This window comes from Pseudophryne corroboree, chromosome 6, assembly GCF_028390025.1.
Source record: "Pseudophryne corroboree isolate aPseCor3 chromosome 6, aPseCor3.hap2, whole genome shotgun sequence".
NCBI classification, from domain to species: Eukaryota; Metazoa; Chordata; class Amphibia; order Anura; family Myobatrachidae; genus Pseudophryne; species Pseudophryne corroboree.
In genome coordinates this window covers 352,242,776-352,266,170 of record NC_086449.1, presented here as the reverse complement: position 1 = coordinate 352,266,170, position 23,395 = coordinate 352,242,776, and the positions used below count along the sequence as shown (strand labels likewise).

At 44.5% G+C, this 23,395-nt stretch overlaps 1 protein-coding gene across 2 annotated transcripts in view; it reads left to right on the top strand.

Moving 5' to 3' along the window:
* PSTPIP1 (proline-serine-threonine phosphatase interacting protein 1) overlaps positions 1-23,395 on the top strand; it is a 254,785-nt gene that overhangs the window by 183,483 nt on the left and 47,907 nt on the right. For both annotated transcript variants that reach the window (XM_063926584.1, XM_063926585.1), the window contains 2 exons: positions 11,634-11,734; positions 18,820-18,894. In XM_063926584.1, the coding sequence (XP_063782654.1) occupies positions 11,634-11,734; positions 18,820-18,894 (176 nt within the window). The remainder of the gene's footprint in view (positions 1-11,633; positions 11,735-18,819; positions 18,895-23,395) is intronic.

Here is a 23,395-nt window from a genome sequence, read left to right as displayed (position 1 = left end):
CTTTGTCTCGGCTCCAGTCCTCAGACATCCTAATCCGGAATTGCCCTTTGTGGTGGAGGTTGATGCCTCGGAGGTTGGAGTGGGGGCTATCCTTTCTCAAAAGGATCCGGAGTCTCTGGAGTTACATCCTTGTGCCTTTATGTCCAGGAAATTCTCCTCCGCTGAATCCAACTATGACGTTGGTAATCGGGAGTTACTGGCGGTAAAGTGGGCTTTCGAGGAGTGGAGGCATTGGCTGGAGGGAGCAAAACATACTATTTCGGTATTGACTGACCATAAGAACCTGCAATATATTGAATCGGCTAAGCGGCTTAATGCCCGGCAGGCACGTTGGGCATTATTTTTTACTTGTTTCAAATTTATAATCACTTTCAGGCCTGGTTCCAAGAATACTAAGGCTGATGCCCTGTCACGTAGCTTTCTTCCGGTTCACAATAACAATCCTGTTACCCCCATACTTCCATCTTCGGTCATCTGGGCGGGCCTCACATAAGATTTATTTATCCAGTTAAAACAGCTTCAACACCAAGCTCCTAGAATTACTCCTGCTGGTCGTCTTTACATCCCTGAGTTTTTGAGAGCTACTGTTTTAACGGAATTCCATGATAACAAAGTTTCAGGGCATCCAGGAGTCTCTAAGACATTGGAGTTAGTCTCTCGCTCAGTATGGTGGCCTGGTCTTTCTAAAGACGTCAAGGAATTTGTTTATTCATGTCAGGTTTGTGCACAGCATAAGGTTCCCCGTTCCTTGCCTATCGGGCAACTTATGCCCTTAAATGTTCCTCTCAGGCCATGGTCTCATATTTCCATGGATTTTGTGGTTGACCTTCCCCTTTCAGCCGGATTCCGAGTCATATGGGTGGTAGTGGACCGTTTTAGTAAAATGGCTCATTTTATTGCTCTTCCCCGATTGCCTTCTGCCCAAGGGTTGGCAGTTTTGTTTCTCCGCCATGTATTCAGGCTTCATGGGTTGCCTACTGATATTGTTTCTGATCGGGGTCCACAATTCATCGCACAATTCTGGAAATGTTTTTGTGCCTCATTGAAGATGAAGTTGTCGTTAACATCCGGTTACCACCCACAATCCAACGGGCAAACCGAACGAGTTAACCAATCATTGAAACAATATTTGCGCTTGTATTCAGCCAAACTCCAGAATGATTGGTCCGAGTTTCTTCCGTTGGCTGAATTTGCTTACAATAATTCTTGTCATTCCTCCACTAAAGAGTCTCCATTCTTTTCAGTTTTTGGTTTTCACCCCAGAGCTAATTCTTTTTTTCATCATTCCTCAGTCTCCTCGCTAACCTTAACCTCCCATCTCAGAGCCATTTGGAAAAAGGTGCACCTTGCTCTCAGAAAAGCGGCCTTTCGAGAGAAGAAATTTTCTGACAGGCTCCGACGTCCTTGCACTTTTAAGGTGGGAGATAGGGTGTGGTTGTCGACTCGCAACATCAGGCTTCGACAATCCTCGGCTAGACTGGGACCCAAATTTATTGGGCCATTTCTTATTATTAAAAGAGTCAACCCAGTTGCCTTTCGGTTACGTTTACCAAGATCTCTCAGGATTGGAAATACGTTTCATTGTTCCCTGTTGAAACAATACGTTTCTTCCAGTAGATTTCCTCGGAAGATCTCTCAGGGTAGATCTCCAGTGGATGTACAGGGACAACAGGAGTTCTTGGTAGAGAAGGTTCTCGATTCCAAATTGTCCCGGGGTCGGCTGTATTTTCTAGTTCACTGGAAAGACTATGGTCCGGAGGAAAGGTCTTGGGTCCTGGATAAGGATCTTCATGCCCCGAGGCTCAAGAGGGCATTTTTTCGGGAATTTCCTCAGAAACCTGGCTTTAGGGGTTCCTTGACCCCTCCTCAAGGGGGGGGGTACTGTTAGGCGCCGGGGTCCGCTTGTCTGCGCGGCCCGGCACCTAGCAACTAGAGAAGCCGTGCGCGTACAGCCGCCGGCTCCCTAGCAACGCTAGACGCCGGGCGCGCTGAGCCGCACGGACCCTAGCAACGGGGACGCCACTGGCGGACCGCGTTCCCCGTTGCTAGGCTTTAGGAATTAATATATTCACCTGCTCTCTGGCCGTGCAGCAAGGCAGCTGCACGGCATTTATTCTAATCAGCCTTTTAGCAGCTGATTGGAGGACTCCTTGTTAAATACACTCCCAGGGCTTCTCACAGACGCCGGTAATAGCTTCCTGCATGCTGCCTTTGTTTGCTGAGAGTCTGTTTCCAGTCCTGCTGTATCCGGTCATTCCAGTCCTCAGAAGTCCGGTATTCGGGAGTTGTCATCTCATCCCAGGAGGTCGTTTGGTTCCCTGGAGTCCTGACTGATCACCGTTTTATATCCAGTGGTGTTCGTGAGTTGCGGCTCTGCTGTGTGTTGCGGCTCAGCCGCTTTACCTTTTATATTTTGTTTTTGGAGCATTTGCGGAGGGTTCCGCTTCCACAAGTCCTCTCTGGTACTCGGCGGTGCCGGGTAGGAGAATTGGACAAGTGGATATTTTGATTGTCCTTTTCCCTGGCGGTTTCTCCGCACATATTATAGTTTTGAGTTAGCTTAGCCCCTGGCCTGGTTGTTTAGTTAGAGGGCCTCTTGTTATCACCCTGTCTCGGATTTCCCTTTGTCTCTCATTAAGACCGGGGGGCATCGGAGTTGGGCAGACATAATACGCCCTTCAAACGCGGCTGCCAAGGGCTCAAGAAACCATAGTCACGCAGGGGATTTCTGACAACACGGGTGAGACAACAGAGTTAGGGCGCCAGGGGCTATTTTCCTGTCCTGCTCCCTTCCCCAGCATTCCGTTCCAGTGCTCCGGTCCTTGCCATAAGATCTCCTCTGACCAGAGTGCTGGAATCATAACACACATGATGCAAAGAAAAAAAGAGGCCCAATGAGGTAGCTGTGTGACTAAGCTAAGCGACCCAAGTGGTCGACACAAACACCTGGCCCATCTAGGAGTGGCACTGCAGTTTTCTAGCGAGAGGATGAGTGCTTCCATCCTCATGTGAAGCTGAACCACTAGCTATGAACATAGGCCAGGGCCTCAGCCGTTCCTTGCCACTCCATGTCGTAAATGGCATATTGGCAAGTTTACGCTTCTCCTCAGACGCTTTTAATTTTGATTTTTGGGTCATTTTACTGAACTTTTGTTTTTTTTTATTTTACATGCTCTCTACTATGACATTGGGCATTGGCCTTGGCAGACGACGTTGATGGCATTTTATCGTCTCGGCCATGACTAGTGGCAGCAGCTTCAGCACGAGGTGGAAGTGGATCTTGACCTTTCCCTATTTTACCCTCCACATTTTTGTTCTCCATTTTTTAATGTGTGGAATTATATGCCAGTATCAATAGCAATGGCCTACTACTATATATACTGCGCACAACTGAAATGCACCACAGGTATGGATGGATAGAATACTTGACGACACAGAGGTAGGTAGAGCAGTGGCCTACTGTACCGTACTGCTATATATTATATACTGGTGGTCAGCAAACTGTGCAAAACTGAAATGCACCACAGGTATGGATGGATAGTATACTTGACGACACAGAGGTAGGTAGAGCAATGGCCTTCTGTACCGTACTGCTATATATTATATACTGGTGGTCAGCAAACTGTGCAAAACTGAAATGCACCACAGGTATGGATGGATAGTATACTTGACGATACAGAGGTAGGTAGAGCAGTGGCCTACTGTACCGTACTGCTATATATTATATACTGGTGGTCAGCAAAATTATGCACTGTACTCCTACTATATACTACAATGCAGCACAGATATGGAGCGTTTTTCAGGCAGAGAACGTATAATACTGGTGGTCACTGGTCAGCAAAACTCTGCACTGTACTCCTCCTATATAATACTGGTGGTCCCCAGTCCCCACAATAAAGCAGTGTGAGCACAGATATATGCAGCACACTGAGAACAGATATGGAGCATTTTTCAGGCAGAGAACGTATAATACTGGTGGTCACTGGTCAGCAAAACTCTGCACTATACTCCTCCTATATAATACTGCTGTTCCCCAGTCCCCACAATAAAGCAGTGAGCACAGATATTTGCAGCCACCTGAATAAAACTGAGAGGACGCCAGCCACGTCCTCTCACTATCATTTCCAATGCACGAGTGAAAAATGGCGGCGATGCTCGGCTCCTTATATAGAATCCGAATCTCGCGAGAATCCGACAGCGGGATGATGACGTTCGGGCGCGCTCGGGTTAACCGAGCAAGGCGGGAAGATTCGAATCTGCCTCGGAACCGTGTAAAATGGGTGAAGTTCGGGGGGGTTCGGATTCCGACGAACCGAACCCGCTCATCACTACTATAGATTACTGAAAGTGATGACCTCTTATAGAGCTTTTGAGCGAGTTAGAGGCTATAGTTCAGCATGTTATTTTTAAGAGCCTGTTTTTAGTTAGAGATGAGCGGGTTCGGATCCCTGAGATCCGAACCCTACCGAACCTCCATACCCGAGTCCGGATCCGAGTCAGGCTTGGGTTTTCCCGCCTGACTCGGAAACCAGAATGTGGCAAAATGTCATCATCCCGCTGTCGGATTCTCGCGGGATTTGGATTTTCACTCCAGTCTCGGAGAGTGTAGTGAGAGGACGTGTCTCCATGTGTGGGTGGGAAAGTGGGGTGGTGATTCCAGTGCTGTCTTGTGCTGCTCAACCCAGTGTAGTGTCTTATGCTGCATCAGTCCAGCCAGTCACAGTGATGGTGTCCTCTGCTGCTATATGTCCCCAGTGGTGCTGTATAAGTCCCTTACAGTTTTGCTGTGTTGTCTTGCATCAGACCAGGGGTAGTGTCTTGTGCAGCATCAGTCCAGTGACCAGTCACAGTGGTGGTGTCCTCTGCTGCCATATATCCAGTGTTACTGCCGTATAATTCCCGTGATACTGGCGTATAATTCCAGTGATATTGCTGTATAATTCCTGTGATACTGGCGTATAATTCCAGTGATATTGCCATATAATTCCTGTGATACTTGTGTATAAACCCTGTGGTACTGCCTTATAATTACAGTGATATTGCTGTATAATTCCTGTGATATTGCCGTATAATTCCTGTGATACTGCCGTATAATTCCAGTGATATTGCCGTATAATTCCTGTGACACTGACGTATAATTCCTGTCACACTGACGTATAATTCCTGTGATGCTGCCGTACAATTCCAGTGATATTGCCGTATAATTCCTGTGATATTGCTGTATAATTCCCGTGATACTGGCGTATATTTCCAGTGATATTGCCGTATAATTCCAGTGATATTGCCGTATAATTCCTGTGATACTGCCGTATAATTCCAGTGATATTGCTGTATAATTCCTGTGATACTGTCGTATAATTCCAGTGATATTGCCGTATAATTCCAGTAATACTGGCGTATAATTCCAGTGATATTACCTTATAATTCCTGTGATATTGACGTATAATTCCTGTGATACTGCCGTATAATTCCAGTGATATTGCCGTATAATTCCTGTGATACTGGTTTATAATTCCAGTGATCCTGCCGTATAATTCCAGTGATCCTGCCGTATAAATCCAGTGATCCTGCCGTATAATTCCAGTGATCCTGCCGTATAATTCCAGTGATCCTGCCGTATAATTAAAGTGATCCTGCCATATAAATCCAGTGATCCTGCCGTATAATTACAGTGGTACTGGCGTATAAATCCAGTCCAGTGATACTGCCATATATATATATACCCTGTTGCAAAGCGGATTACTGGGGCCATAACAACTATGCTGGTGTCCGGTATCCACCATTAGTGCAGTGGGACTGCAGTGCCAACCCTAGATGGGCCAGGTGTTTGTGCCGCACACTGATGTCGCTTAGCTTAGTGGGCAATGAGTATACAGCTACTCATTGCCCTCTTTTACTTCTTGGCGTGATGTGCTGTTTGGGTACTATTTTTTTTTTATATCTGCCGTCCTGTCTGACACTGCAGTGCCACTTCTAGATGGGCCAATTGTTTGTGTCGCTTAGCTTAGTCATACAGCTACCTCATTGCACCTCTTTTTCATCTTTGCATGATGTGCTGTTTGGGGCCTTTTTTTATATCTGCCCTCCTTTCTGACACTGCAGTGCCACTCCTAGATGGGCCAGTTGTTTGTGCCGCACACTTGTGTCGCTTCACTTAGTTATACAGCAACCTTGGTGCACCTCTTTTTCATCTTTGCATCATGTGCTGTTTGGGGCATGTTTTTTTAAAGTGCTATACTGTCTGACACTGCCGTATAAGTCCAGGGGTACTGCTGTATTAGTCCAGCGGTGCTGCCGTATAAGTCCACCAATTGCAGAATTTTTGAAAAATGACAGGGGCGTGCAGGAGATGCTGTCAGTGGACTGAAATATTGTGGGCCACTTTCGACATTCAGCCACTGCATGCCACTACTAGATGGGCCAGGTGGTTGTGTCGCTTAGCTTAGTCATACAGCAACCTCAGTGCACTTCTTTTTCTTCTTTGCATCATGTGCTGTTTGGGGCCTATTTTTTAAATCTGCCATCCTGTCTGACATTGCAGTGCCACTCCTAGATGGGCCAGGTGTTTGTGCCGCAAACTTGTGTCCCTTAGCCTAGTCATACAGCAACCTCGGTGCACCTCTTTTTCTTCTTTGCATCATGTGCTGTTTGGGGCCTATTTTTTAAATCTGCCATCCTGTCTGACACTGCAGTGCCACTCCTAGATGGGCCAGGTGTTTGTGCCGCACACTTGTGTCACTTAGTCATACAGCCACCTCGGTGCAACCTTTTGGCCTAAAAACAATATTGTGAGTTGTGAGGTGTTCAGAATAGACTGGAAATGAGTGGAAATGAATGTTATTGAGGTTAATAATACCATAGGATCAAAATTACCCCCAAATTATGTGATTTTAGCTGTTTTTATGTTTTTTCAAAAATCATCCAGATCCAAAAACGAAACACCAAAAGGGTGGTTTTAGCAAAACCAACCCAAAACCAAAACACGAGCATGGAATTAGAACCAAAACACAAAAAGTGCCCGCGGCACATCTCTATTTTTAGTATGAGAAAATGTAACCTGGACCATCATTACTATGCAAAAAACAGCACATTGACAAAATATGCTGTTATGTTTTTACAGTATGACTAATCCTGGCAACATTAGAGAGATAAAGAGGAAGAGCAGGCAGGATTTAATTACACTGACTGTTTAAAGGACGGAAATATGAAATATGTTTATGGCGAAATGCTCACATGCAATGGATCTGGAATTGTGCAATGCATTGGTTACTGCCACTAAGCTATTACTGAGCATTGCTTATGCTTTTTACTTTTCAACCTGATGTAATCCATATATAGAGTAGGACAGTAGACTTTGCTGTGTGTATAAAGCATACTTGCCTACTTCCGATTTTTCGGGCAGTTCCCTGCACATACGGAAGAGTAGCCGGTTCTCCCACACCCTGCCCGCTTCCTAGTGAAGCGAGTAGGATGAAGACATTATACATGGAATTGCAGCGCTGTGTAGAGGGAGTTCGGCTATCGAACACCATTTGCGCCATTAACCCCAGCCCGCTCCCTGCGGACCTGCGAATTGTGGCATTTTGGCAGAGGAGACATCAAAGGTAGGCAAATACGGTATGAAGTCCTATCTATCAATATTGTATATTCTTGTAGTTTGTTGGGGTTTGGCGAGACCCTTATGGTCCGCCCTCTCCCTAAGTCTCCTGAGGTTCTTTCCTTCTGCAGGAGAGCGGAATAATCCATTTCTCACCTGAAAGCTTCAGCCAACCTAGGAGAGAAAGGGGCAACCCTGAGCCTTGTGGTGGAGGAAGCCCAAAGACCCTCACCCCATAAGAGGCATTTTGGTTCCTTTCAAGCTTCGGCGAAAAGATTCCCTCACCTCATTCACGTATTCTGGCTCCTGAGGGGATGAGGAGAAATTGGGAATTTCTTCTTTTGAAGAAGGTCCAAAACCCAAGGCCCCCAGCACAGTTATTTCACTGCACTAGGTGAATTGGAGCATGCACCCTGGGCTTCAAAAATCCCCCAAATTTTAAGACTGTAGGAAGCTGATGAGGCTCCTCTTAAGGTGGAGAAGACCAAGTACCAAGGATAGTGATGTATAGAATCATATACAGTGAGGAAGGGCTACAAGCTCACACACAGGACCCTATTCAGGTTGAGTTGCAGATTCTGTAAAAAAGCAGAATCTGCTTCTCAGTTCGCTCAGGGCAAGGCTGCCCAGCATGCAAAGTCCCACGAGCAATGTGTCAATGCCCCTCTGACGGCAGCCGCTGTCAATCAAATTGCGATTGCATCGATCGGGGATGCGATCACAATACAGAAGTCTGTGCACACATGCTGTAGACATTGCGCATTCGCAGACAGACGAAAAGTGGCCATGTGTGTTTATTGTAAAAATGCGTAGGAAGCTGAATGAGGGTCACAGTTTCAGATGGAGCGAGAACTGGTATAGAGGCACTGTATATAGTTGAAGTAGACACTTGCAAGAGGAGAGAGTCACACACTGTTGCAGAGAGTATGTAATGAATGCACAGTATGAATAGGTACTGATAGTTGCAGACTGACGTGTACCATGTGGAATGGATATTGGTGCTAACAGACTGTAGTACACTGTGTGCAATGGATACTGAAGCTTGCAGAGTGGAGTGCACTGTGTAGAAAGGTTTCTGCTGATTGTAGACTGAAGTGCACTGTGTAGAATGAATGCTTGTGTTTGCAGTCTGGAGTGCACAGCATAGAATGATGCGGATGATTGCAGTCTGACTCTGACGTGCACTGTGTAGAATGAATGCATGTGATTGCGGTCTGAAGTGTACTGTGCAGAATAAACGCTGGTGATTGCATTCTGGAGTGCACAGCCAGTGCCGAAACTATGATTTTCATCACCCGAGGCAAGGCAGTAATTTGGCGCCCTCCCCTCCCCTTCGATGTCAGACTAAAATAATCAGATTATCAAAAATTTTAAAAAAAGGAGATACTATTGGACAATATTACCCTATGTTCCTCAAATGCCCTATGCGTCACATGCCCTGCCAGCATGTTCAACTACATGCTCCACTGTGTGTCCCCATACATTGCACTATATCATAACACTTCATCACTGCACTACATTCCCGTATCCACTGCACTACATGAATATACTACATCCCCTACACGCTGAACTACATCACTGCACTACATTCCCGTATCCACTGCACTACATGAATATACTACATCCCCTACACGCTGAACTACATCACTGCACTACATGCCCCTATGTACTGCACTACATACCCTATATGCTACACTACATCACTACACTACATCCCCTTATATGCTGCACTACATGCCCCTATATACTGCAATACATTACTACACTACATACTCTATATGGTACACTACATCACTACACTACACACCCCTATAAGCTACTCTATCTGGGAGGCAAAGCGAGGTTGATACTGCTAACTGGGAGCACAGGGTGCTTCTCTAGCTTGTGCAGTGCACAGCACGCTAGTCGCAGCACTGCATGGCAAAGAAGAGAGTTTAAGACAGTAGCCAACATAGGAGAGATCGCAGGTACTGGAGTTCACCTGCACAGCGTCGGAGCCAGCTGCGAGCAGACAGGTGGGTCAGAGACTTTGCAACGGGAGCTGTCTGCTGTCTTACTGGAGCAGCACAACACTACCAGTAAAAAAACAAACAAAAACCTTGCTCCTGTGTAACTTCCTTGGCGCCACCTCAAATCCTGCATCCGGGGCGCATGCCCCCTTAGCCCCCCCCCCCAGTTATGGCCCTGGCACAGCATATACTGGAACAGATACTACCAGACTTGAGTTAATCAAACAGGAATTACAGTGGCGGGAGCCAGAATCAGTCATAGGAGTGAGACTGTTGTAGCATTGGTCTGGAGAATAGAGTATCAGCTGAGAGGAATCAAGATGGTGACGCCCGTGCAACATGCTGACATGAAAAAGGAACCAGTAAACATGCCAACCACCTTTCTGTTTGAAAACACACTAGGCTCAGGGATGTTTTCGGTGGCACGTGAGAGCTAGGGAGGCCAATCCCGGGTCATTTATCAATCCCGGGATTCGGGATTGAAAAACGGTCAATACCGGGATCCCGGGATTGCAGTAGGGATCATTGAAGGTTGTAGGGAGCTGCGCTGGAGGGAGGGTGTAGATAGCGGTGCGGGAGGGAGGGTGTAGGTAGCGGTGCGGGAGGTAGGGAGGCTGTAGGTAGCGGTGCGGGAGGGCGGGTGTAGGTAGCGGCGCGGGAGGGTTGGTAGCGGCGCGGGAGGGAGGAAGGCTGTAGGTAGCGGCATGGGAGGGAGGGTGGGTGTAAGTAATAACACTTACTATTAGGCGGCCGGCCGCGGTAGCCATGGACACACTGAACGCGGCGGCATTTCAAATGAAGCGCCGGCCGCCAGCCAACCTGAGCTGGCGGACCGGCAGCCAATCAGGGAAGTGGCCACATCAGTCGCTCCCGATTGGCTGCCGCTGCTGCGGCAGCTTCCCTGATTGGCTGCTGGTCCGCCAGCTCTGATTGGCTGGCGGCCGGCGCTACATTTGAAGTGCCGCCGCGTTCAGCTTGTCCATAGCTGCCGCCCGCCTAATATTAGTAAGTAGTATTACTTACACCCACCCTCCCGTACATGCGCAATGTAATCCCTTGAATCCCGGGATTGGAGGCTCCAATCCCGGGATTCAAATCCTGGCATTTTTGGGCCAAAATCACGGGATCCCGCTGATCCGGATCCCGGGATTGGCCTCCCTAGTGAGAGCCTCCAAGGCCAGGATAAAAAAATAATGCAGACTAAATGGGTCAAGAGGTTTTTATCTGACATCAAAGTCTATATTTCTATGTAAGCGGCAATGCCACATGAGGTAACAGGGCTTGGAAATCCAATGTGTTACAGAAACACTGTGGAGATGAATAAGTAATGACTACATCTATGAGCTGGAGAGTGGTGTGGTGTACATTTCTTTTCAGCACATCTCGGAGTAGATTTAATAAAGTTTCTAAAAATGAAAAGTGGAGGCGTTGCTCGTAGCAACCATGACCAATTCTTGCTATAATTTTTATATTGCATTCTAGAAAATTATAGCCTCTGGTTGCTATGGGTAATACCACCATTTGTGTGCTTTAGAAGCTTTTGTAAATCTACTCCTCCTCTTGTAAATAAAGTTTATTCTGTCCATGGTTTCCTCCGTGCTGGGCGTAGTGATGACATAAGTAGTGTAATAAGAACATTGATCTCTGCCCCCATTTCACTTCAGGGTTATTGTCAGGCTCTATCACTAGACATTTTGGAAGTCTGGAGATTCCTGGAGAGTCAGAAATTATGGTATTAGTGCTTACAATGGATCTTATCATCTTTTTACTCCTTTATTGAAAAATCTCCCTTGATCCCTACCACCACAAGTGCTAGTGATGGTTACACAAATATCATGGTGTGAACTGACCTTTTCCCAACGCCAGAGGGTAACCACCAGTAGGCATGGGTCACAAACAGGATATATGAATTGTGGCTATTTCCAAACTAATGCAGCTATTCATGGTGAGTTTGAAATGAAGAACGCTATTACATGTTAGCTTGTTTCACTTACAGTAACCACTCTCTCTTTTAATTTTTTTTATAGTGTACAGATTTAATTCTGAATACGGGATATGACATTATCCTACAGAGATTACTAGATGGCAGGAAAATGTGTAAGGATGTGGAGGACCTTCTGAAGCAGAGGTGAGAATCAGCAATACACTTTACTATAGTCCATTCTAAGGGCCTAATTCAGACCTGATCGCTGTTGTGCGAAATTGCACAGCGGACGATTATCGAATGACTGCGCCTGCGTATGGATCGTAATGCGCAGACGTGAGGCCAAACTGCAGAAAAATTCAGCATCTTTTTTGATCGCTAGGCGAACGCAGACTGATTGATAGGAAGTGGACGTTTGGGGGTGGTAACTGCCCATTTTCTGGGAGTGTCCGGAAAAAATGCAGGTGTTCCCAAGCGTTTTCAGGGAGGGTGTGTGACGTCAGCTCCGGCCCGATCAGCCTGTTTGGATCGCACTGTAGGAGTTAGCCCTGGGCTATGCACAAACTGAACAGACTGTAAAAACATTTGATGGTGAGAGATTTGCAAACGGATTTGCAGTTGACCGGCGTTTGCAAAGCCTTTCGCACGGCGTACACAGACTTGCACGGGGCGGTTTTTCACTCTGTCTGGGCGGCATCTATCCAATCGCAAACCACTGCAAATTCGCAGAGGTGCGATTAGGTCTGAATTAGGCCCTAAATCAAGAGCTGGCTACAGAAATCAACAGAAGGCAGCGTGGTTTCTCAGTGTGACCCTATGGTTTATATATGTCTTTGTGTCACTAGTTCCCATCAGAAAACCTCATCAAATTAAGTTGTCTCCTGATTGGAAACCCAGCTATAATAAATACTCTTTCCTCATAATTGACATGGGCGCAACCTGATTTTTGAGAGTTACACTGTCATAGATACTAATGGTTTATTTTGCAAATATACGGCCTTTGCTATCTGTGAATGCTTACTTATATGATATTACATAAATAGCAGTAAATAATATACAGCTTACAGGCAACATTGTTTGGTAGAGAATATCTATTTACTATAACAGTGTAAATTTGTATCAAGTGAATACTTTTTATTTTAAATATATTTTTAATTTTCATGTGCTTTGATGTATGATTTGTAAACTATGCAATTTACTGAAGGCCAAACCACACATCAAATTAAAATCACATAATACTCCAGGAACTTTGCCTACTCTAGGGGGTAAATTTACTAAGATGGGAGTTCAGATTTCAGGTATTATCTTCTCGAAGGTGCTAGATAAATGAGAAGTTCAATCTGATTGGTTGCTATGGGCAACATCCCATCTTAAATAGAAATCCCATCTTAGTAAATTTACCCTTAGGTATGAGAGTCCTGTGATGGGGCACCTAATATATGGGGCAGAACAGACACATGGCAGAAAGAGAAAAAGCAAAATGGCAACAGAACCTTACGTAATGTTAATACTGTTCAGCAACCAGTGGTGGATTTTACTGCAGCCCCCCCATCCCCCCCCCAGGTAAAATCCACCACCCCAAATAGTGTCAGTGAAACCAGATGCAGTCCGTGACTGAACTGGCTTCACTGTGACTGGCAGTGGCTTCCTACTGGAAGTCCTACCTGTGAGTCACAACCATAAATAGGCAGTCCCATTAGAAAGTGTTTCCTTCCTCCGGGACTGTCAGACCAGGCTGCGATAAGCAGAGAGTTGGCTTCCCTTTGCACAGCTGCAGTCGATGCTGTAACAGGTAGCATGTAAGACTAGGGCATATCCAATATTTAGCAATAGAAGAGCCTGTGGTACGGATATCTTGAAAGATTCTTGACTTGGAAACTGGACTGGAACCAGTGGCACTGAGAGCAGAACTTGAACCAGTGATTCTAGGAAAATAACTGGGACCGGTGGCACAGGAAACTGAACCGAGGCCAGTGGCGCTATGAACTGGACTGTTACTGGAGGCACTGAACACTGGGCTGGTTCTAGCGCCACTGAACTACAGGCTGGAACTAAAGGCACTGAGAACTGGAATCAGAAGTGTTAAACACCGGGCTGGAACTGATACCAGTGCAGCTGAACACCGGGCTGGAACTGGTGGCACTGAGAATTGACCTGGAATCGGAGTCGCTGAACACCGGGCTGGTACCAGTGACACTGAGAACCAGACTGGTACCGGTGACACTGAAGGAATGCTGTTAAGATCCCGCCGGACGGGATCCCGATGGTCGGAATACTGACACCGGGATCCCGACCAGCACAATCCTGACATATTCTCCCTCTGTGGGTGTCCATGACACCCATAGAAGGAGAATAAATTAGTGTGCCGAGCGTAGCGAGGCACCGTGCCCGCAGCATGTTGAGCGCAGCAAGCCTGCAAGGGGCTGCATTGCACTCGCCCCCCTGTCGGGATTGTGCTGATCGGGATCCCGGTGTCTGTATTCCGACCACCGGGATCCCGTTCGGCGGGATCTCGTACTGATCCCACACTGAGACCTAGATTTAAAACCATGGTGATATATTATACATAGTATAATAAATAGTATGAATACTTAAGTTGCTTAACCAACGCCCTTTAAAGTGTAACGTTAAAAAAAAATTGTCAGCAAGTATAAAAACAGTGATGTATTATACAAACACTATTCAGAAATATAAGAGAAACTATGATAAAAGTGCTCCTTACAGATATGCCCAGCTTCTGCTGTTAACCGATTTATCACAAGGACACGGGCGGTCAATGAGAGGGTTAAAAGAATATGCTCTGGAGCACAATGTGCTTCTACTGTATTCAGTGCTCACCTAATTATAACAGTTGTGACTGAGCTGTTTACTGATGAGAGAACACAGAAGGATAGAGGATGTCACAGGTGATACCTAAATGGTGCATTCGGCTCTCTCCCCAAATACAGGACAGTAAAAAGTGCTGGGGCTGCAGATGATAAGGGTAAGGAGGAGGCAGATAACTGGCTCGGCTGCTTTATATATACTGCGCACCGGTGCCCGCTCCTCCCACACCCATCACAGGCCATGCCCAGACCCTTCCTGCCAGCTACTGGTAGCTACTGGTGTCCTCTACCCACAGACTGGGTGGGAGCTGTACGGGGACTGGTGTATATAAGGCAGCATCATTATAGCCTGCGCATTACAAATATACACAGATATACAGCATATATATGAGAATCTGTACAGGCCAGCACTCCTTTTCTGCAATAGCAATGTGCGTCGGTGCCCTCCAGTTGCTGCACTCCTTCAGGAGGTCGGAACCAATATATGGACCATAGGGTAGCACTCAGACGACCGAATAAGGAACACAAAGACTCCCAAATAGTGGATCCAGAGGGGTTACCCAATTGCGCTTAGTGAGAATTTAAAGCAGCACTTCTAGAAGAACCTTCTGTTAGCCAAGGTTCAAATCAAACACATAACAAACAGATCTGAGGGCGCTAATTAATAGTTATGTTCCAATTTAGACCATCTACAATTAATCATTGAAAGATGATTTCAAATCACATGTAATAATAAAATCTTACTTTTGTTTATGTAAAATGTATTCACAATAGTATAAAAATACACGATAAAACGTATAGAGCATCTGTACAGTTTCACAGAGAAATGCTTTAGGATTTATCCAGTTTACATTCAGTTTTTGTGTGTCTCATTGTTGACACGGACTCAACATACAACATAGATGCGACACAACTGATAGATCCAACGCGTTTCGTCCCTTAAGGGACTTCCTCAGGGGTACAGAATCTAGATGGTAGAATGGAAGAACTAAGTATTTGAATAGTAACAATTTCCAAAGAACACATATGATTCCTTACAACAGTTCATACCAGATGCCCAATAAAAGCAAGATGAGGGTAACTTGTGGAAACGTATACACCACTAAGTGTACCAATTTTGGAGGGTATAGAACCTAACAAATAAAACATTATATTAATTTGGGCTTAGAGGTGGAGGTGGATAGATAGACGGTGGGAGGAAGTAAAGATACTGTACATACCAGACTGTATCTAGTGTTATATTACAGCGCGACAAGTCTCTATAGTGTGAGGGAGTTCATTTACTATGTGCAGTGTCAAGACAAATAGTCTAAATTAGACCTGTGTATAAATAAGTAGAAATGGAAGGAATTAAGATGAATCAATCTGCATCTATGTATAGTCAGTGGTACATGGACAGAGGTGTGGTACATTTAACGCTTTGTATGAACATATTAATAAAAATAATGCAGTGAATTTTTTTTTAAACAAGGTGACAGGTGTATCATATATCAGTAGATGTAACATCAAAATTTGTGTACACTAATAAAAATGAATAGAGGTTTAATGTGGATACACAACCATATACAGAGCCTCATATCGAGGGTTCAAGCTACAGCAAACTGGGCATCCGTATATGGGAACAATGAAATTATACTTACAACGGGTGGGTTTGTTCCTCTCAGAGTTCAGTGAATTTCTGTGAAAGAACTCTGGAGCTACTACTTATACCCCCTGGAGGATGACATCACTTCCTCCTAAAAATATATACACACACACACACACACACACACACACACACACACACACGCACACACACCTGCTCAGCTCCGGCTGTCAGCAGAAGGCGTTCAAGAAACCCTGCAGCTCCTGCGTAACTAGCGATCGCCCCTCCTATAATCTGGTCCTGGTGTCCGTCATTTTGTTGGACTTTTAACTAGTAGTAATAATAACAGTCAATCTGTTCATTGATATGCACATTTATTTTCACATTATATAACCCATTACATTTGCTACTTTGTGTACGGCAATTACAATTAAAGTGTTATTGCCACTGATTCCCTGGGTCCTGTGTGAAATGTAACCCGTTTTATCCAGTGTGGATTAATATAAGTTAAGTTTCTTTATCCAATTATTGAAGGACTATACATGTGATGTCTTAATAGTAATGGTTGTGGATTAAAAGATCGAAAGGGTCTAGATAGACAGTCAATAGTTAGACACCAGAAGGTTGACAGTCAATAGGTCGACAAGGTCAAAAGGTTCACAGGCTTAAAAAGTCGACAAGGATTTAGGTTGATGGGGTCAAAAGGTCGACATGCAAATTGTCAACACAAAAAGGTGGATGCATGTTTTTTTGTTTTATTTTTACCCTAAACCTAACCCTCCCCTTAGCGCCTAATCATAACCCTCCCTTAGTTATTAACCATACCCCTCCCCCTAGTGCCTAACCAACCCTAACCATCCCCTTCTTCAACATAATCCTAACCCTCCTCCAAGTGCCTAACCCTAACCGTCCCCTCCAGGAGCCAAACCCTAACTCTCCCCCAAGTGCCTATCCCTAACCCTAAGTCTAGCCCTAACCCTAAAAAATCATGATCTTCCCCACCAACCATTCATCATCTGCTGATCCACTCTGTCAGTCCCTTTATTGCTTACCAGTATTCTACCGTATTCAATATTAAATACTATTACTTAAACATAAGGCTATTAACCATACTACACCAACATACATCTTTTTGCTTATCTGAAAATATCTCCTTACCCTACCTCTATGTTCTACGCAAGATCTGTGTATATCATCCAAACGCATTATCTATGTGGAATGCCCTACCACAAACTCTCCTCTAGTATCCTTCAAGCATTCCCTAAAAAACATGCCTCTTCAGACAAGCTTATCAGATTCCAGAATCGCTCACATAATCTTCATAAACTATCCTCCCTAAATACATCCCCTCTATACAGTCCACACATAACCTCACATATTTTGAGTTTATTCACTTTCATATCCTCCTGACCCCCAAGCCAACGTTTTTGTGTGATCATACAGCCCATTAAGATCCTTTGTAATGTGACAGAACCATTATGCAATACTTAGCACCTATCCTTGTGTATCAATGCCTATTTACCTATAGATTGTAAGTTTGTGACAGGGTACTCCTACAGTACATCTAAGTCTGTTTGTTCTGTTACTATTGTTTTAATTGTAAAGTGCAACGGAATATGATGCGCTATATATGAAACTGTTAATAATAATAACAATAATAACAATAATAATAATAAATGTAACATTTTGACCCTATCAACCTAAGTCCATGTCGACCATCTAACTGTCAACCTAATGACTGTCTATCTACGGTCTATTTTCCATCCAGATACCTAACCCTAAAAATCATGCAAAAGTCCATGTTGACCATTTAAATGTCGACCTTTTGACCCTGTCGACCTTTTGACTGTTGATCATCTGGTGTCGACCTTTTGCTTGTCTATCTACGGTCTATCTTCCAACCTGATACCAATGCTAATTGCAGTTTTTTTATACACAGATGCTCCCCACTTAACGACCTACCTGTTTAACAACCGCTTGGACTTACGACCAGCTTTCTAACCAGCTGGAAACAGACTTTAATAATTTTTATGATTTTTGCCGATTTCATTTTTATGTTCTATACAGTATGTAAGAGTTATACAAAGTAAAACAAAGTTATAAAGTTGGAGTTTCATTTAGATTCTTTATTCAGAATAAATAAAAATGATTACCTGTATTAAGTATGCAGCTCCTTGCTTAATGGCCAATTCGTTTAACAACCTAGTCATAGGAACGGAACTCGGTCATTAAGTGAGAAGCATCTGTATGTCAGTATTTGCAGTCACCTGATACAGTCACCATATTACTATAAATAAGTATATACGTAAGTACAACTTTGTATTAATTGATACAGTTGTTTTTTAAGATCATCTTCCTAAATTTAGATAATCTGAGTATAATCAGGGGTGGATTTAGGGGTGAGGGCGCCCCTAAGCATAACAGTAACTGCTGACACCTGCCTGCCTAATTGTATTATTTTTATTGATTGGTTATAAGCCCTCAGTGCTGCCCCCAAACAATTTAGATTTGGGTGGGTTATAATGTTTCTGTGCAGGGTAAATACTGGCTGCTTTATTTTTACACTGCAATTTCCATTTCAGTTTAAACGAAACCAACCCAAATCTAAATCTCTCTGCACATACTATATCTGCCCCACCTGCAGTGCAATAGGGTGTTGCCCAGTTGCTATCTTTTTATTGGTTTGCTAACAAACCTGAATAAGCCCCTGTATCCTTTTAAAAATGTCATACAATTAGTCATATGTAATGACTCAGATATGGTTTACCATTTTGTTACACAGGATAATTGTCTCTGTTGTTCAAGACTTCTGTAATTGTGTATCATTTTCATTACTGATACAGTCACTTAATAAATTACCTATGAATTTTCTTTGCCAGGGCCATCGCAGAGGAAAAATATGGAAAGGAATTAGTTCAAATTGCAAGAAAAGCTGGGGGACAAACAGAAATCAAGTAAGAATTGGATGATATGATTTTTGAGAAAAATCAGATAACAATGCCAATGGTGGTATTTCTGAAGCAAAGCAATTTGAGGTGCAGCATAATTATCCACTTCTATATTGTAAACCATAGATATGTGTGACAAGGTGACAATTTTTTTCAACATTAAATCTTTATTGAGATTGTAGGGTTAAAGAAAAGAAATGGGGGTAACAATAGGGGGGAAGGCACACGGGTGGGATAGGGTTGACAGAACATCCAAAGGCATCAGAGGAAAATACAAAATGCAGAATATAAATCAAGCATCTGAAGTGGGGTACTCACGGAGCGATCGGTGCTTAAAATCTAAGCAGTCTGACTAGATTGCTTAGATTTTAAGCAGTGATGACTCCGTGTGTACCCCCCACAGTGATTGCATGCAGGCCAATCTAGCAGGTCGCTCACTTCACCCGATGGGTGAAATGAGCGCCCGCCCCCCCCGTCTCCCCCCGCTCGCTCAGCACACATCGCGCTGTGCTGAGCGGGAGGAGAGATGTGTGCTGAGCGAACATCTCTCAGCACACATCTCTCCTCAAATCGGCCTATGAATACGGGCCTTAAATTGAAAGGCAGAGAAGGGCTCCGTGAAGATAAGCGTGAGGTACAGTAGGAGGGAACACCCTTTCCCTTCTTGATATATTCATGCCATGGAAGCCATTTCACAATGGGGAAGAGAGGGTTGTAGAATATGGAATTTCCCTAGTCTCCATTTCAAAATGGAATTGTGTTTTGGAAATAACTTTCTCATATGGCTGAGAGTAGGGAGATTTCCAATGCTGAGCAATAGTTGCTCTGACAGATATTAGAATGTGACCATGGACATAGTGGGCGGATTTGGGGACAATACTAGGGTACAGATGCAGAAGGGCTAAAAAGGGATCCTGGGGTAATGTGAGACTGATAACATCTTGTATAAGGGCAAACACTTTAACCCAGAAAGGGCATAAGATGGCGCATTCCCAAAGAAATGGAAAATAGTACCATCAGAATGGCAAAGGCACTGGCAAACTTTTTAAAGAAGCAGGCAATATCCTATGTAATTTAGAAGGAGTGATGTACAATCTCGTAACAATTTAAAATACATTTCAGCATGATTGGTGCATTTGGATAAGGAGAAAGAGGAGAGGTGGATAGATTCCCACTGAGGGTAAAGATGTGAAGGAGGTCAGTCTCCCAGTTAAGCTGAGCTGGAGACTTAACTGTCGAGTCTGGGGGTGACAGTAAACCGTACCAAAATGATATGGCACCACGTGAGGAGAATCTAGTCAATCAACTCAAAACATGTTCTGGGGGAACTTGGAAGACAGTGGAACCAGTGGCCATTCCATTCACCCAGTGCTTAAGTTGAAAATAGTAAAACCAAGCCGAGGGATCTAGATTAAATGTAATACTAAGATCCAAGGTGACATTTTTGATGGAGCATTTTTTGTTCTGGTTGGTGGGTTTATCAGGATTAGATATGGGCCACATTATTCCAACATATCAAAATGCATCATAGCATCATGCATCATTTTTGGAAAAGCATGCAAGACCTGGCATGCAAGGTAGCAGTTCCAAAATAAAAATGTCCTCCTCAATATCAAGCATTGTTGTCTTTGCTGATGGAAATGGGGTTGAAGACACAGATTTTGACTAAAATGATGGGACTAGAGCTGCACCCGGTAACAAATGAAAGTTGTAGGTCCTCCATCATAACTTAATGCTTGTAATAATTCCACTAGAAAATTAGACAAGGAGGAAAAGTAGCATAACGCACTCTCTCTAATTGTGCACTTAGCATAAATATTGGCTTTAAAATGATGCATTTCACTGTTGTTGAATCTTTGTCATATGAGAATTGTCAGCTTATGCAGAACCAAGAAGGAAAACTATTTATCAGTATTATCAGAGCCGTCATGGGGGCCGGTCTACCAGAGTGGCCGAACGGGTGTGCCTCCCCATAGTGAATTGTTACTTATTACTATAGATCGCATCAGTTTGATGCAATATATAGCTTTGATAAGTCATGCATACTTACCCTTCCAGCGATGCGACCTGGTATCCTGGGCTCCAGCGATGCCACCTTTAGCCCCCTCTGTGATGCGTGGAATCAGCTGACATGTCCCTTCTGCGCATGCACCACCAGCTGAGGTCCCAATAGGCTGCAGTGGCTGCTGGGAGGTCAAGGGGCGGAGCTAGCACCATGTGCCGGGCAGAGAGCAGTGAAGCTTTGAGTTTTGTGAATAGCCCAAAGTAGAGAAAAGCGCTGTCTTCCACAAAACAGTGCATTTCTATGTTTTATGAATAGACCCCCTAGTACTATTTTCAGTGCAGTGATACTGCCTGAAGTGTGGCCCCGCTCCCAACTCTGGACAGTTTATGATTGCCGAAGGGAGGCAGAGCTCTCGCTGCCTCTCTATCTCCCTGTATGTGCAGCGGAGCGCAGCAACTTCAGCAGATATTTACACTGATCTGTGTTATAATCAATTATTTTAATTTAAATATGACAGGCGAGGCTCTGCCTCCCCTGACTGCATGTCCCTGGAATTTCCCCGCTTACCAGAAAATGTGAAAGTTCAATGGTTACTCTCCCGGTGGGTATCATCCATGTATAATGACATGTACTTTAACCCTATGGGTAGGCTTATAATACTATCCCTTTAAACTTGGACACTAATGAATTACACAGGTTCTGTGGCTGGCTGACTTCAAGCGTGAATTTCATTCGGTTTTAATAAGCCAAAGAACCTATCTTATCCATTAGCATCCTGGTTTAAAAAAGGGATGGTATGGTAAGCCTAAGTGACACCAAGCACTGGGCTGTTCATATCTCTCTCTCTCTTTCTCTTTCTCTCTCTCTTTGTATCTCTCTCTTTCTTTTCAGTCTTATGTGGGAGGCTGGTGTGTTTTATTTTTCCTGTGGGGGCAAATGTTTCTGGGGGGGGGGGGGGGTTTCCAATCACGGCCAATGCAATGTTTTTTTTCCTATCACGGCCAATGCAATATTTTTTTCCTATCGGGGGCCAATGTGTATGTTTTTTTCCCCTGATGGTGCCTAATGCTTGTGTTGTTTTTTTGCTGTGGTGACCAACGTGTGTTTTTATTCTGTGGGGGCCAATATGTGTATCTTTTTTCCTGTGGGGCCGATGTGTGTGTGTTAATTTTCCTGTAGGGCCCAATGTGTGTGTGCGTGCGTGCGTGCGTGCGTGTGTGTGTGTGTGTGTGTGTGTGTGTGTGTGTGTTTTACCCTCTGGTGTCCAATGTGTGTGTTTTTTTCCTGTAGTGGCCAATATGTGTGTGTTTTTTCCTACCGGGCCAATGTTTTTTTTTTTAATCTATCAGGGCCAATATGTATAGTTTTTTTTCCGTATTGGGGCCAATGTGTAAATTTTTTTCCCCTGTTGTGGCTAATGTGTGCGTAGATTTTTTTTTTTTGTTCCTGTGGGGGCCAATGTGTATTTTTTTTCTGTGGTGCCAATGGGTGTGTGTTTTTTTTCTTGTGTGCAGGCCCAGCGCTACCCGCTCAGCGAAGCTATGCAATGCAGGTAGGCGCTGGGCATGAGAGGCACTCTTCCCCATATACTGCTAGCCTGCTGCTGTCCATTTTACTGCCAGCCGCCACTGTGCCTGTCAAACTATATGACAGGCAGCGGTGCCGGCAGCAGTCTTCCTGAGCAGCAAGCTGCTGGGCTTGCTCATCCCTGTTCACCCTGCCAATGGCTTCCGCTCAGCTCAGAGTATGGAGGGAAATGCCAGGGATAGTGCTCCATCACATCGCATGACTGGGAGGAGGCGATGGCTGTACTACTGTGGAGGGGTAATAGGAGAACTCAGGGAGGTGCTGAGGAGCTGTCGGATGGTGGCGGAAGCAGAAGTGGGGGCATCATGTAAGTGCAGTGCTGTGTCTATGTGGCAAAATGTACAAGCAGCACTACTACTGTGGGCATAATGTATATGCAGCACTACTACTATTGGCATAATGTACAAACGGCACTACTACTGTGGGCATAATGTACAAGCGGCACTACTACTGTGGGCATAATGTATAAGCGGCACTAGTACTATTGGCATAATGTATAAGCGGCACTACTACTGTGGGCATAATGTACAAGCGGCACTACTACTGTGGGCAAAATGTATAAGCGGCACTACTACTGTGAGGATAATGTATAAGCGGCACTACTACTGTGGGCATAACATATAAGTGGTATTACTACTATGGGCATAATGTATATAAGCTGCACTATTACTATGGGCATGACGTATATAAGCGGCACTACTACTATGGGCGTAATGTATATAAGCGGCACTACTGTCAGCATTATGTACATAAGTGGCACTATTACTATTGGCATTATGTATATAAGCAGAGCTGCTACTCAGGACATTAGGATATATAAGCGGCACTACTACTGTGGGCATTAGGTATATAAGCAGCACTACTACTATGGGCGTAATGTATATAAGCGCCACTACTGCTGTGGGCATTAGGTAT